General features: G+C 42.2%; 1 protein-coding gene across 1 annotated transcript in view; it reads right to left on the bottom strand.

The window, feature by feature from the left end:
* The window catches only part of Myh15 (myosin heavy chain 15), a 135,905-nt gene that overhangs the window by 12,460 nt on the left and 108,272 nt on the right, over nucleotides 1–15,173 (bottom strand). Inside the window, exons 36-38 of the mRNA XM_032899654.1 lie at nucleotides 11,758–11,883; nucleotides 6,599–6,769; nucleotides 4,769–4,873 (exon numbers count right to left, since the gene is read on the bottom strand). Of these exons, the coding sequence (XP_032755545.1) occupies nucleotides 4,769–4,873; nucleotides 6,599–6,769; nucleotides 11,758–11,883 (402 nt within the window). The remainder of the gene's footprint in view (nucleotides 1–4,768; nucleotides 4,874–6,598; nucleotides 6,770–11,757; nucleotides 11,884–15,173) is intronic.

The raw sequence follows: 15,173 nt of genomic DNA, 5'->3' as shown, positions 1-15,173 counted from the left end.
TTAGAAAAAGAACCATGTATTCAGAAATCAACTGTCCAGGTGTCCGGAGAGATGTCGCAATATGTACAAGCATTCTTTGTTCTTGTAGAGGACATAGCTTCAGTCTCAGCATTCACATGGTACAGAACTATCCAGAATTATAGTTCCAGGGGACTCAATACCCCATTCAGAAATCCTCAGGCTCCCGGTATATGCACAATGTATCTATGTACATGAAGGTACAACACTCAAAACACATAAAATAAAAAATAAATGAATAGATAGATAAATGGATAGAGGATAGGTAGGTAAGGAGAGAGAGAGAGAGAGAGAGAGAGAGAGAGAGATATACATGGGTAGATAGATATGTGGATGGATAGATAGATAGATAGATAGATAGATAGATAGATAGATAGATAATAGATAGATATGTGGGTGGGTAGATAGATAGACAGACAGACAGACAGACAGACAGACAGATTGATAGATTGATTGATTTACACAAATGTCCAAGTAGTTCATTTCAGCTGAGTTAAACATCTATAATGTCCTGCTTTCTTAACAACACTGTTTCCTGTTGTAGGAAAAAAGATGTTGACATTTCTATTGACTTCTAGAATTAGAATCAGAACCCTAAATCCGTGCATTAGCAATGTCAAAGGAGCTGTAAACATCTTTTGAAAATGAATTTGGCCTTTTATCAGAATTATCGTATAATGTGGCAAGAGTAGATGGAAACGTGGGGAATGTGTGTTCGACACTGCAACAATCCCCGAAGAACTGCGTGGTCACTGACCTCCTGTGGGAATGGTGTTAGTCAACCAGCTATAACAGAGCTGACAAATTACTGTTATTCGGTGTATGACTGAAGAAAAGTTAAGGCAAGAGGCCATGGCAGAAGAGCCCTAAAACAATTGCTAGGCCATTGTGAATTAAACAAAGGCTTTGGAGACCTCCGAAAACTCCTTACAAAGCTTGAAACAGTAAAAGGTTTACATGAACACAAAAGAATGATGATGATCATTATCTTCGGATGAGCAAATATATAATGAGAAAACGAAGCCAAGAAAGTCACCATGGGCAGATTTCTGAAAAGAGAGGCCCCTCCGCAAGAGGAAAGTCAGAAAGAACCTTCCAGAGAGTATTTCAGAAGAAGCAGTTACTGTTGAGTGAGATGAAAGTCCACCTAAGTAACATATGACATCAGAGTAGTACAAAATATACAGGCACAAGGCTGTGATATTTAGCAAGCCTAGGCTAATGTGTGTGTCTATTTTTCTCTCTTATTATATAATTAAATTTTTATTGTATGTTCATTGGTGTTTTGCTTACATGTATATCTGTGTGAGGGTTTCAGAAGCCCTGGACCTGGAGTTACAGACAGTTGTGAACTTTCATGAGAGCACGGGGAGTTGACCTGAGAACCTCTGGAAGAGCAGCCCATGTTCTTAAGCACTGAATCATATTTCCATCCCCTAATGTGTGTGTCTTAACAACAAAATAACTATAAAGTAAAAAACCTCTATGGACATGTATGAAAATGTCATGAGACCTATTACTCTGTATAGTTTAATATATGTTCATAAAGAAATTAAAAATTATAAAATGAGAACAAAAAGGATGGATAATAAAGGTGTAGCACATATTTTTAGTGAAACTTTACTAAGCTATAAAGAAGATAAAATTTTCAGGAAAATGATGAAACTGGCAGTGTTATATGAGTGAAATTCAGGCTCAGAAAGGCAAACACCATATGTTCCCTCGTACGCAGATGCTAGCTTCTGAGACACATATTATTTTCTACCTATAAATCTGCATGGATTATGTGGAGGTTGGTGTAGGTAGAGACCAGGAAGGTAGGAACGTGAACAAAGTGTCATTAATTGACAGGTGGAGAGGGTAATAGGACATGTGTGATGGAAAAGCAGAAAGGGACTATTCGGAATGGAGTGCTGAGTGGGGCTGGGGGATGGGAAACGGAGTGGGGAAAGAATGCAGCAGAGAAAAACCAACCAAAGCTTATGTATGAAGATGCCATAAAGCAACTGGCTATTTTGTATGCTAATGAAAAATAAACAAAAGAGATATAAAAGGGGAAATATACATCTATACAGTTACTTAAGAACTGGGAGTTACTGTGAGTCAAAGAATTAAAATATATTTAAAATTTATAAACTAAATCATTCAGCTGGGGAAAATTAAAAATACTGTTTCATAAATCCATGGCGGCTAATATACCGTGCTGATAAAGTCCACAGTACTGTGTAGTTATGTCCAGAACTCATATATTTTCTCACCTAAGTAACTTCCGATTTTTAAGATCCATTAATAATAATGCCCTACATATAAGGTATATCATTTTTAGGGTATTAAAAACATTTTTAATCTGGCAGTTCCTCAGAAAATTGGAAATAGTTCTACATGTAGACCCACTTATACCACCTTGAGCATATACCCAAAAGGTACCCCACAATACCACAAGAACACATGCTCCACTATGTTCATAGCAGCCTTATAGGTAATAGCCTGAAGCGGGAAACAACCCAGATGTCTTTCAACAGAAGAATGGATAACAAAAATGTGGTTCATCTACACAACAGAATGCTATTCAACTCTTAAAAATGAGGACATCATGAATTTTGTAGGCAAATGGATAGATCTAGAAAATATCATCCTGAGTGAGGTAACTCAAACACAAAAGAACGTGCATGGTATGTAATCACTGATAAGTGGATATTAGCCAAAAAGTACAAAATACCTAGGATACAACCGACAGACTGTATGAAGTGTAACGAGCAGAAATACCCAAGTGAGGAGGCCTCAACTCCACTTAGAAAGGGGGAAGGAAACAATCGCCAGAGGGAGGGACCTGGGTGGGAGAGCAGAGGGGCAAGGGGAAGAGTGAACAGATCAGATATGGAGGGAAGGGGCAGGAGAGAAGTTCAGAGGACCAAGAGAATGAATGAAAATCAAGAGCTTTGGGGAGTGGGTGGGGGGACCCTCTAGAGAGTACCAGAGACTTGGGAAGTGAGACACTGTCAGGATTCATTGGGGGTGTCCTTAGCCAAAAGTCCCCAACATTAGGAAAAGGGAACTCTAAGAGTCCACCTCCAATAGATAAACAAGGTCTCCAGTGGAGGAGCAGGGTTACTGAGCCACAGTCAAAATTCCTGACCCAGAATAGTTCCTGTCTAAAAGAACTGCAAGGACGAAAATGGAGAAGAGACTGAGGGAAAGAAGGGCCAACAAAGGCCCAACTTGAGACCCATCTCATGGAGGGACAGCAAGACCTGACACTACTATGCTACGCTGTGCTCACAGATGGGACCCTGGCACAACTGTCCTCTGAGAGGCCCTACCAGCAGCTGCCTGAGACAGAAGCAGATACCTGCATCCAACCATTGGATTGAAGTCAGGGACCGCTGTGGTTGAATTAGGGGAAGGATTAAAGAAACTGAAGGGGAGCGACCCCATAGGAAGAACAGCGGCCTCAACTAACCCAGACCACAGGGAGATCCCAGAGACTGAGCCACCAACCAGAAGCATCAGAGGCTGGTCCAAGGCCCATGGCACATTTGTAGCAGATGTCTGCCTTGTCTCGCCTCAGTGGGAGAAGATGCACCTAATCCTGAAGAGTGGGCTGAGGAACTGTGAAAGGGGGGATTAAAGGGGGGAAGGAATGGAATGTAAATAAAATAATTTAAATTAAAATTAAATAAAAACAATTTATATCATGTTATTCTTTACCTTCTAAGTTTAGACATGTGTATAAACAAGTATTCAGCACTGTGACGCACTGTCTACAGAACTCAGTTCAGCAGAATGTTGAACAGGTTTTAGAATGAGAGCAGCTTTCCTGGGTATCAGGCTACAGGCATCAGGTTTGTAATACTCTGTTGATACATCACCACTGAACTGCCATGTTCCCTTAAGTCACTTCTCAAAGTAGAGCCTTGTCCTTTAGCAATGCAGAAATGGATACATACCAACTGGGTGCTAAAAGGATGCTGTACCTTGGAGTGGAGAACAATCAATGATCTCTGCTCTCAGGGGCTCTGTTCCATTAGAAAGAAAAAGCAAGAAAAGCTGAATGTGGTGACTCAGTCCCCTTGTCTGAACACTTGGGAGGCTGGGGTAGCATGATTGTTGGAGTGCACAAGGTAAAGGCCAGCCTGGTTAGCACAGCAAGGGTCCAACTCAACAACAGAGGTTGTGGGAGAAAGGGAAGTCAGAGTGTAGATGTCCTGGATTTAGAACTACATTGCTTATAAGTAGGAAACTTGTCCACCTACTCTCAGTTATTTTCTTCGAGCATACATTAATGTTATTTTACAGGTTGGCTCCAGAAAGCCTCCGCAAAGAGAACTACATTGTAGTATAGATGTTTTCATCTGGCCCCAAGAACGAACTCCTCAAAATTGTCGACTTGTCTCCAGTCCAGTTAGCATCCCATGCAATCAGCTGGTGAGGCGGCCACTCTTAGTGTGTGCCAATCACTTCACTTACATGTTATCTTCAATCAGCATCTTTTTGACAGTGCCACTATGTTGGAAAAAAAAAACCAGAGATGGCAGAAATAGCCTTTCACCTCAATTGTACCTTGTTGCCTTGCCCTGTGAGCTCTGGAAATGGATAGACCCAAGCCATGGAGAGCCAGCCCAGACAGGGTAAGAAAATGTCCTCCACTCAGAGACAACCGCAGAGTCCCAGAAGTTCTATTCAGTCTGGAAGGTTCATATGGCTGCAGGAGGACCCTAACCATATCCTAGAGAATGGCTTCCTGGAGTACCTGATAAGTCAGTTCTTTGATGCCTCTCTCCAGTCTGCGAGCTTCCCGCTGGGCTTCTGCACTGCGCCTGACTTCGCTCTCCAGTTCACCTTCCAGGTCCCGCACCTGTAACAAAAGGTCACTTCAGCTGTTGCCTTAGGGTTTTACTGCTGTGAGCAGACACCATGACCAAGGCACGTCTTAAAAGCACAACATTTAATTGGGGCTGATTTATAGGTTCAGAGGTTCAGTCCATCATCATCAAGGTGGAGCAGGGCAGCATCTGGGCAGGCATGATGCAGGTAGAGCTGAGAGCTCTACATCTTCATGTGAAGGCTGCTAATGGAAGACTCGACTCCAAACAGCTAGGTTGAGGGTATTTAAGCCCACACCCACAGTGACACACCTACTCCAAGGCCACACTTCTTAATAGTCCCATTTCCTGGGCCGAGCATATACAAATCATCACAGTTGTCCTACAATTACCCACTGAAGAGTGTACTTAAAGAATAGTTAAAGGAGGGCATTTCCATTTTCTTTCTAGTAGTGACTAAATAGGACAATGTCTTTGGAAATAAAGCACCACCCAAACTGAGGCTATTAACCGATGTGTGTTCTTAAAAGCATGGTTAAGACCCAACATTGTTAGAGACTGATTCAAGGAGAGGAGGTAAGCCTCTCTTCTTACATTGCAACATTGCAAAATTGTATGTGTGTGTGTGTGTGTGTGTGTGTGTGTGTGTGTGTGCATGCACATTTGTGCCTGTGTGTATATCTGTGTTATTTGTGTGTGTTCTTATGTTCTGTGTCTGTATGTCTGTCTGTATATGCTCTGTGTGTGTATGTATGTATGTATGTATATGTGTGTGTGTATATATATATATGTATTTAATTTTAGTACTAAATTTTTAAGGATGAATGGTTTTTCTTTTCGAAATAAACTTGTTTTTTTTTTAATTGAAACATAAAAATTACATGATTTTTCCATCAAAACACATAAAACAGTGAATTTCAAAGGTCTAAGTTCCATCTCTTTTGGTCTCTTCTTAGGACAACTTGTTTTTATTGGTCTTTCTTGATCAGAAGATTGTAAACACTTTGTAACACTTTTACTTCTTTTATATTATTAATCATGATCTCCAGAACATATTACTGAGACCATTCTCATTTTTTTCAGCCAACACAACTGGATAGATCATGAGTCTGTGTTGATATTTCATTACATGGCTGTGCCAGAAATATACCTAAGTGTATGTGGCACTTTTCAGGGGTCCCTCCGAGCCATTCAATCCCTGCAGAATAGTCTTTTAACTTTTATGAAGTGTACTATACACATAATCATTGGAATCAAGTCAGTAATCTTAAAAATCCCATTTTAGGGTAGTGTCATTAAGTGCTGTTAACATCCCTTATGGTGGATTCCACATCATTTGTGTCTGGCTTGCTTGTTTCTGCACTGAGTCTGTCTGGATCATGGGTGTGTTTTCTCCCCTTCCTTTACCTGTTAGGAAAGCGGTGTTCTCTTTAGAGAAAATGATGGCAACATTGGCACAGGAGCAAGACTGCAAGGGTGTATTTGGGGAGAGTGGGCTAAGAGCCTAGAACGGGTGTGCCGAATGGGGGAGGATGTTTTGTCATCCATCAGTAAGAGCGAAGACAACTCTCCTCCAGACCCAGAAAAGCCCTATCAGCGGACCCAAGGTCAAACGATAATGAACACACGTATTCAGATCATACGCTGCCAGCGTCTGAACGTGCCATTAAACAACGTGATGAGCTGTGATGTTCCAGGACATTAAGGCCTTGAATGAAGGCTGTTAGGCCCCCACCATTACCCAAGCAAATGCCTACCCTGGATTCCAGTTTCTGGATTTGCTTTTTACTCCCCACCACAGCAGTCTGTTCTGCTTCATCCAGCCTTTTCTGCAAGTCCTTAATCGTCTGCTCCATATTCTTCCTCGTCCTCTCCAAGTGAGCATTAGTGTCCTGTTCTTTCTTCAGTTCTTCCCACATGTTGGCTGCCTATGACGGGAGGAAAGAGGACGGAGGAGATTGCTCAGTGGTTAGGGTGCTTGCCGTTCTTCATCTGAGGCAGGCTGGTTCCCAGAACCCATACTAGAGCTCCAGCTTCAGTGGACTCCATGCCCTCTTTCTGGCCTCTGTGGGCATCAGACACACTTGTGGTTCATGCACATGTGGGCAAAGAATCATACACATAAAATAAAAATATACAAATCTTTTAAAAAGAAGAATGGAAGGAAATGGACTTGGCTAAAACTGTAGGAAACATCATATTCCAATGAGCTTTGATTCCCAATCTTATGCAGGAAGGGGGTGTATAACTGACCTCCATATACATTGACCTCTTTCCACCCTGCTCCCCCTAATCCCTTGGCTTTGTCAAATCAGTTAGTAGACACTGAAGTAAAGAGAGCTGAGTATTGATGAGAAAAAGCCAAAGATGCACTGTGTACATAAGACAGCTCATATGTGGAAAGCAAGAGAACTAAGTGAAACAATGACTTTTAACTAAATACAGTGCCATAAATCATGTGTAAGTGAGTAAAATAAGTGCTGTCATATGAGGCACCAGTGAAGATGTAGGAAAATACCAACAAAATAGCTATGGAAATAAGTATCTTCTGATTTGATACTGTAAACATATTTAGCTTCCAGGAATTTGATAGTGTCCAATATTTTGTGTACAAATAATCTTACAAATAAATTTACAAAGAAGGTAAGTTGTGGTTCTTCTTTGGTCTTTAGCTCTGTGTACTATGGCTTAGCTTCTTTTTTTAATTTTATTTTTCTTGAATATTTTATGTATTTAAATTTCAAATGTTATCCCCTCCCCCCCTTCATACTCCTCCCCTCTCCCTGCTTCTATGAGGATCCTCCCACTCCCCCCACCCACTCCCACCTCAATACCCTGGCATCTTAATAGAATTCAAGCTGTTTCCACTTTTTGTGTGCTTTACTCATGAGCAAATCTTTTCTGTCTATCTTGTTATCTTTGTGTATGGACTGGGTATGGTGATATTGGGAGCTAAGATCTTTAAGAGTTGGTACCTAATGGGAGATCCTTAGATAAATTAGAGATGTCTCAAAATGGATTGTGGGAATGTGGGCTCTTTGATTTTCTGATAAAATTATAGCTTCTTCCCATTGTGTTCTGTCCATTGCAATGTCTTCTACCAGGAAGTCCTCTCCATAGCATGGTTAGCACCAAGCCTCTGAAAACTCTCAGGACCTTGAGCTAAACAAACCCCTTTGCTTTATAAAGTTATTCAACATCAGAATTTTTCTATAGCAACAAGGTTCATGACTAAAACAGGAAGTTGATATTTGTATTAGTTACTTTCTTGTTGCCATGGCAGACTATTTGACAGAAATATCTGTTAAAGGATGAAGGATTTATTATGGCTTACAGCTCAGGGGAAACATGCCCACATGGTGAGAAGACATGGTGGCAGGAACAACTTGCAGCTGTGACAGTGTTAGACAAGAGTGAAATATCCTTCTGGTCAAGACTCTGGCCTCAGTGACGACTCAACATTCCATCTGAGTGGAATCAGTCACTTGAGTAAGAGAAGAACCCCTAAGATGGAGGGTCTCACTGTAGGTCATGATGAAGAACAGACGAGTAGGATAATTGTCTCTTTAAGGAGATACCATACATTCTCCTTCCTAGAACCTCTAGGGAAGTAGAGAGTTCCTATGCAGTAACTTACCACACCATAGCCATGCAAATTCATACAGCTGCTAATTTTTCTGAGTCCCTCAGAAAAGTGTCATTTTTCCTTTTTCTTCTATGTTTTTTTTTCTCAGCACACTTTTCTTAACGTTTGTCTAAAATGTTGGGCTTTCTAACTCTTTCTCTAATACCCTATTCCCTGGTACTTATCACTCAAGCATTTGGCCTCCATGTCAGTTAATTAGCATGGCTTTATCCATCTATCCTCACTCTCCTCCCCTGGGTGGGAGTCACAGTTTACAGCTAGTCTGCCCTAGGGTTTTCCTTTCAACCTCTTATGAAAGTGTTCTGGAGCCTCCATTTGAATCCATTTTAAAAATTCTTTGAATTAATGAGATTAAGAACCCCAAAAGGGTGGTTACATCAATCACTCTGGTAGTCAGGAAGCAACAAGATGGTCCAGGATGCTCATTGCCTAGTTGCTCACTTACTCCAGCTAGGCCTCGCTTCCTAAAGGTTCCCAACAGCCAAAACCAGCACCATCAGCTATGTACCCGTTGTTTGACAATGGGAGACATTCCAGAGTCAAACATTAACTTTTCGGAAAGGAGTATCATTAATATAGTGGTTGGTGTAAAATGTAGCAGAAAGTCCTGTTTCTCTGGTTCTCACAATACCCAAGCAAGAAGATTACCTTCCTACCATAAAGCAGGGTTAGCTGTACAAATACAAAGCTTAAGTCCAAGTGGATCAAGGACCTCCACATCAAACCAGATACAATCAAACTAATAGAAGAAAAAGTGGGGAAGAGTCTCGAACACATGGGCGCTGGGGAAAATTTCCTGAACAAAACACCAATGACTTATGCTCTAAGATCAAGAATCGACAAATGGGATCTCATAAAATTGCAAAGCTTCTGTAAGGCAAAAGACACTGTTGTTAGGACAAAACGGCAACCAACAGATTGGGAAAAGATCTTTACCAATCCTACAATGGATAAAGGGCTTATATCCAAAATATACAAAGAACTCAAGAAGTTAGACTGCAGGGAGACAAATAACCCTATTAAAAAGTGGGATTCAGAGCTAAACAAAGAATTCACAGCTGAGGAATATCGAATGGCTGAGAAGCACCTAAAGAAATGTTCAACATCTTTAGTCATAGGGAAATGCAAATCAAAACAACCCTGAGATTTTACCTCACACCAGTGAGAATGGCTAAGATCAAAAACTCAGGTGACAGCAGATGCTGGTGAGGATGTGGAGAAATAGGAACACTCCTCCATTGCTGGTGGGATTGCAGACTGGTACAACCATTCTGGAAATCAGTCTGGAGGTTCCTCAGAAAATTGGACATTGAACTACCTGAGGACCTAGCTATACCTCTCTTGGGCATATACCCAAAAGATGCCCCAACATATAACAAAGACACATGCTCCACTATGTTCATAGCAGCCTTATTTATAATAGCCAGAAGCTGGAAAGAACTCAGATGCCCTTCAACAGAGGAATGGATACAGAAAATGTGGTACATCTACACAATGGAATATTACTCAGCTATCAAAAACAATGACTTTATGAAATTCATAGGCAAATGGATGGAACTGGAAAATATCTTCCTGAGTGAGGTAACCCAATCACAGAAAAACACACATGGTATGCACTTATTGATAAGTGGCTATTAGCCCAAATGCTTGAATTACCCTAGATGCATAGAACACATGAAACTCAAGACGGATGATCAAAATGTGAATGCTTCACTCCTTTAAAAGGGGAACAAGAATACCCTTAAGAGGGGATAGGGAGGCAAAGTTTAGAACAGAGACTGAAGGAATACCCATTCAGAGCCTGCCCCACATGTGGCCCATACATATACAGCCACCAAACTAGAGAAGATGGATGAAGCAAAGAAGTGCATACTGACAGGAACCGGATAAAGATCACTCCTGAGAGACACTGCCAGAATATGGCAAATACATAGGTGAATGCTAGCAGCAAACCACTGAACTGAGAACAGGACCCCTGTAGAAGGAATCTTAGAAAGGGCTGAAAGAGCTGAAGAGGCTTGAGATCCCATATGAACAATGATGCCAACCAACCAGGCTTCCAGGAACTAAGTCACTACCCAAAGACTATACATGGACTGACCCTGGGCTCCAATAGCAATGAATCCATAGGTAGCAATGAATACCTTAGTAGGGGCACCAGTGGAAGGGCAAGCCCTTGGTCCTGTCAAGGTTGGACCCCCAGTGAACGGGATTTTTGGGGGGAGATCGGTAATGGAGGGAGGATGGGGAGGGGAACAGCCATATAGAAGGGGAGGGGGAGGGATTGGGGGATGTTGGCCTGGAAACCGGGAAAGGGAATAACACTTGAAATGTAAATAAGGAATACCCAATTTAATAAAGACGGAAAAAAGTTAAACTAAAAAAAATAATAAAGCAGGGTTAGAACACTGCATATAGCTGCACATTTGATAGACTCCAGAAAAGAAAATCCCTCAGAGGCTAAGCAGAGGCTGAAATCATGTTCAAGCACATTTATAAGCCCTGAAACTTCCCGCCCTGGGCCCTGAATACACAAACTTCACTTTTCTCCATTAATAGCTTTTTCTCAATAGCACTGTTCATTTACTATGTGTTTTAATAGAAGCATAGCATCTGCTCATAGACAGTGCTGGGCTGGAGGGCACGAGTTTTTCTTGTTGGGTTTGGCAGCTAGCACTTGCACTTAGTGCCATCTAGGAAAAGCAACACCACCACAAACTTTCAGTTCACAAATGAGTATGGTTCACCAGCCTTAAACACTGCTTTTCCCGTCTGATTTTGCTACCCCAGTAGGGGTATGGATTGTAAATTGTAAGTGGCTTAACCACTCTTTTCAGATCATCATCATCATCATCATCATCATCATCATCATCAACCATCAGACCATTACATAACTGAAGAGAAATGGAAATTTGTAAGGAAGTACAGGAAGAATTATTTCTAAACACTGCCTATATTGAATCACAATTGAAAAATAGCTAACCTAAAAAGAAAGACTCTTTTTTTCCCCCACAGGATTTTGCTTTTAGCTTTTCAACCATCCCTTCTCATTGTCAAGGTGGGTTAGAAGACAACTGCCAATTGGCCTAAATGTTCTGGCTAATGGGGAAAGGGCGAGGTCAGCTAACTTCTTCCTGATTGTATAGGGGATCAATAGAATCCATTTGGGCTGAAGCAGGCCCTGCCTTTGGGCCATAGTGAGCTATTGTGAGTTTTGTTGCTATAGTGAACTCCAGAGGCCAGAAGTGGGCAGGCAGTCAACAGACCCACCTCAGCAGCCGTCTTCTTGGCCTTTTCTTCTGCCTTCTGACAAGCCTGCAGCATTTCCCCAGCTTCCTTCTGCGCCTGAGCTACATCGGCCTCCAGTTTCTTCTTCTGGCTGAGGAGGCTTGCGTTCTAAGGAAGGACAGCATTCCGGTTAGGTAACCTGAGGCCAGCAAAGCACAGGCAGGAGCTCTGGGTAGGAGCTACTGAGCATAGTCAGCCTTAGGCAGTTAAACAAGATCTCCAGCTTGGGTGGTGGCTTGGTCACAAAAGGCAGATCAAATGAGGGGGTTTTATTTAGAGGTTCGGGAGAAAAGAGATGGACGCCTGACTCAGAAAGAAGGATTTGGAATATTGCAGAGCCAGAACATGGATTTAGTTTCTAACTTATTGAGGAATGTTTTTCTGCCTTTACAGTGTGATAGAAACAAATGTCCTCGAGCAGAAGTCAGAGGCACCTGCAGCCACCTGGAGGATCCCAGCACACTGCTACAGGAGGAAAACCAATTCCCCTCTTTCCCACTAACCGTCCTTCTTACTCTTCAGTGAAGAGGCGGTGGAGGAGGAGGGAGAGAAGGGGAAGGGATGAGGGGGAAGGGGATGAGGGGGAAGGGGATGAGGAAAATGGGGTGATGGCGATGGGAAAGCAGATTGCAGAAAGCTCAGACCCAGTCCCTAGAACTCTATTAAAGGAAGGCCTTTGTGTTCCACAGCCATGCTGCCCCAGTTCCTTCCTGATTGTGGCGCTGGAGGCCAAGCTCCCGTCTGCAGCATCTGCCCTGTGTTTGAAGTACAGCTTTTGTGAGCATGGGAAACCTTAGCACAAAGAGGGTGTGCAAAAAGCACGGGCTGCCGGCTTTTCATTTCTCTCTTCAGTTCATCCTTTCACACCACCTTTCCCTTTCTTCCCTTACAGCCTTTCTCGGGGCAGATTAAGCCTCGAGCAGAGAAAGAAGGCATCCAGGCCTCACAGGTTCTACCTGCCCTGTACCAGCTCCATCAAGCAAGCCGCTCTCCATCCTACGGAGGGGCAGGGCCTGGGCTCTGCGGGATTGCCATTGCTCTCAGTGTGGTCCGGGGGAATGAAGTGTATGTTCCTGGATTGTGTTACGGGTGCCCACTGCATATAATTCCACAGGAGCTCTCTCAGTGTGAAGGGCAGTACAAGTCCACACACTGGTCTGATTGTGATTTGATTCCACCCCAGTTTCCGTTTTCAGAGGGAAGAAGTTTAAGGTATAATGTGGAGAGGACTCTTTGTGTGAGTTTTACTTAGCTGTATTTCTAAGCAAGAGAGTTTTAAGAGGAGTGCCACACCTCCTGGGTTAATGCTGGACAAGTGTTTGGCGACCAGGGGCATCACCTGAGATTTTGTTGAGCCTCTATCTGCTGGAGAGCTGTGGACCTCATAGATCGGTGATTCTGAGTGTTGGAACTCATGCTAATGACTCTTTGAAGTTTCAGGAATTGCCCTATAGACCAAGGCCCTGTTACCTAAGAGTCCTAATTGACTTCTCTGTTGCTGTGATACAACACTGACCAACGCCATCTTGGGAGGAGAGATTTTATTTCAGTTTATACTGTCTTCAAGCAAAGTCCAGGAAACCAAGAGGCAGGAACTGATGCAGAGGCCACAGCTGAGTGCTGCTTACTGGCTATGGCTTTGTGCAGCCTGCTGTTTTATATAACCCAGGATCACCTGCCCAGGACCTAAGGTGGGATGGCCCCAATCACAGCAATCATTAATGAGGAAAATGCCCCACGATCTACAGGCCAATCGTATGGAAGCGGTTTCTTAACTGACGTTTTCTTTCTAGGTGTCTTCGGTTTATGTCAAGGTTACAAAAAGTAAATAATATACGTCAGTACATTGCTTCATTTTCCCTCCCTCAAAACCATATCCTGTTGTTGCCTTTGTGTTCTCTTCTTCCAGTCCCCCTTTTCTCTCCCTCTCTTCTACCTCCTTCTATCTTTTTCACAATGGAACACAGTACATTATCAGTTATGACATGTACATCTAATGACCTGTCACCAGTAGTTACTATGCATGGCAGACAATGGATAATATAGTTTCAAAGAAAAGATCCAATATGCCACATTTTATTATTGAGATAAACCTCTTAAGGGAGAAAAAATGTGATTTGTTTGCTGGGTTTTGTTTTGTTTTTGTTTTTGTTTTCTCTATTGCAGCTGGGTTGAATTCAAGGCTTCATACACTCAAGTCAAGTGCTCTACCACTGACAAAAACTCTCAAAGATGAGTGTTGAAATTAGTTGACCCTCTAATAATTATGCATACACTGCAGCATATTTGTTCTTGAACCATGGCACCCAGAGAAATGATGTCATTGCATAAACCTACTGTAGACATGGACTAACTGTAACCCATTGAGGGCACTACTGATGTTCTGGGAACAGTGATTCCGAGATATGGGAATCAGATGATACTTCTGTGATATGGGATCATATGGTATTTCAAAGGAAGTCTCTAGACCCTGCCCACAAAATGCAAGTGGCACTTCTGAGTCAAATGCAGTAACCAAAATGACCCAAGATATTTTCAGCACTTCCCAGAGCGACAGTCTGTCCTCAACTGCTTTAATCTATCCTTCTCAACAGTCACCAAAGTCCCTGTTTCCATCCACTTTCTTAAATTCTCTTTCTACCACCATTTCTCTCTCCCACATCTTTCATGACTAGGGAGAAAACTCTCGTGCCTGCCCGACATTATCTAGGACCACTGAGGGCATTCTGCAGTGTCCTGTATTCCATATGATGCTCATAATAGTACAGTATGGTTATTTACTTTTGTCTTTACTTGTTGGGGACAGTAAGGACACTATTTATCATATTGAGTAATACTTATCTAACTTATAGCATATGCCCTAAAAATGCTCAGTGTTTGACACAGTTACTCTCAGCATTTGTCCCTGCTATTGCCCAAGAGATTAAGTGATTGAGTGATCAAGGAATAATCAAGGAATCCCACTAATTCTCACTTACACAAGTTTATAGGAGAAGCCAGAATATTGATAGAAACCCTTTGGAATAATGGAGATTCCTAGATGGTGGGAAGCAAGTCTCTGAGAGAGACAAGGGAATAAGGGGGCCAGCAAATACTTTTAGACCAATGAGAAATGTTCATCTGTTCTCTGCCATCCTGGCTGAGGATGCCCTGACAGTCCAATCTTCGTGCAGAAACTTAGCGTGACAATTGCACCATACTCTCACCATGCTACAAAAGCTTATATTGAACTCCTTAGTCATAGTTTTGAAAAGTATCACCCTATTCAGAAATGAGCTAATCAAGCTTTAAATGAGTTAAGTTGATATTGGATCATTAAGATGGGCCATAATTCCATATGATGCAAATTCCATATGATGCATCTGTATATAAAGGATGAATTCAAACATAGACACAAG

Source organism: Rattus rattus, chromosome 4 (genome assembly GCF_011064425.1).
Source record: "Rattus rattus isolate New Zealand chromosome 4, Rrattus_CSIRO_v1, whole genome shotgun sequence".
Classification (NCBI taxonomy): domain Eukaryota; kingdom Metazoa; phylum Chordata; class Mammalia; order Rodentia; family Muridae; genus Rattus; species Rattus rattus.
Note: the sequence above shows the minus strand (reverse complement) of the source record. Positions and strands in the feature narration are given on the sequence as shown.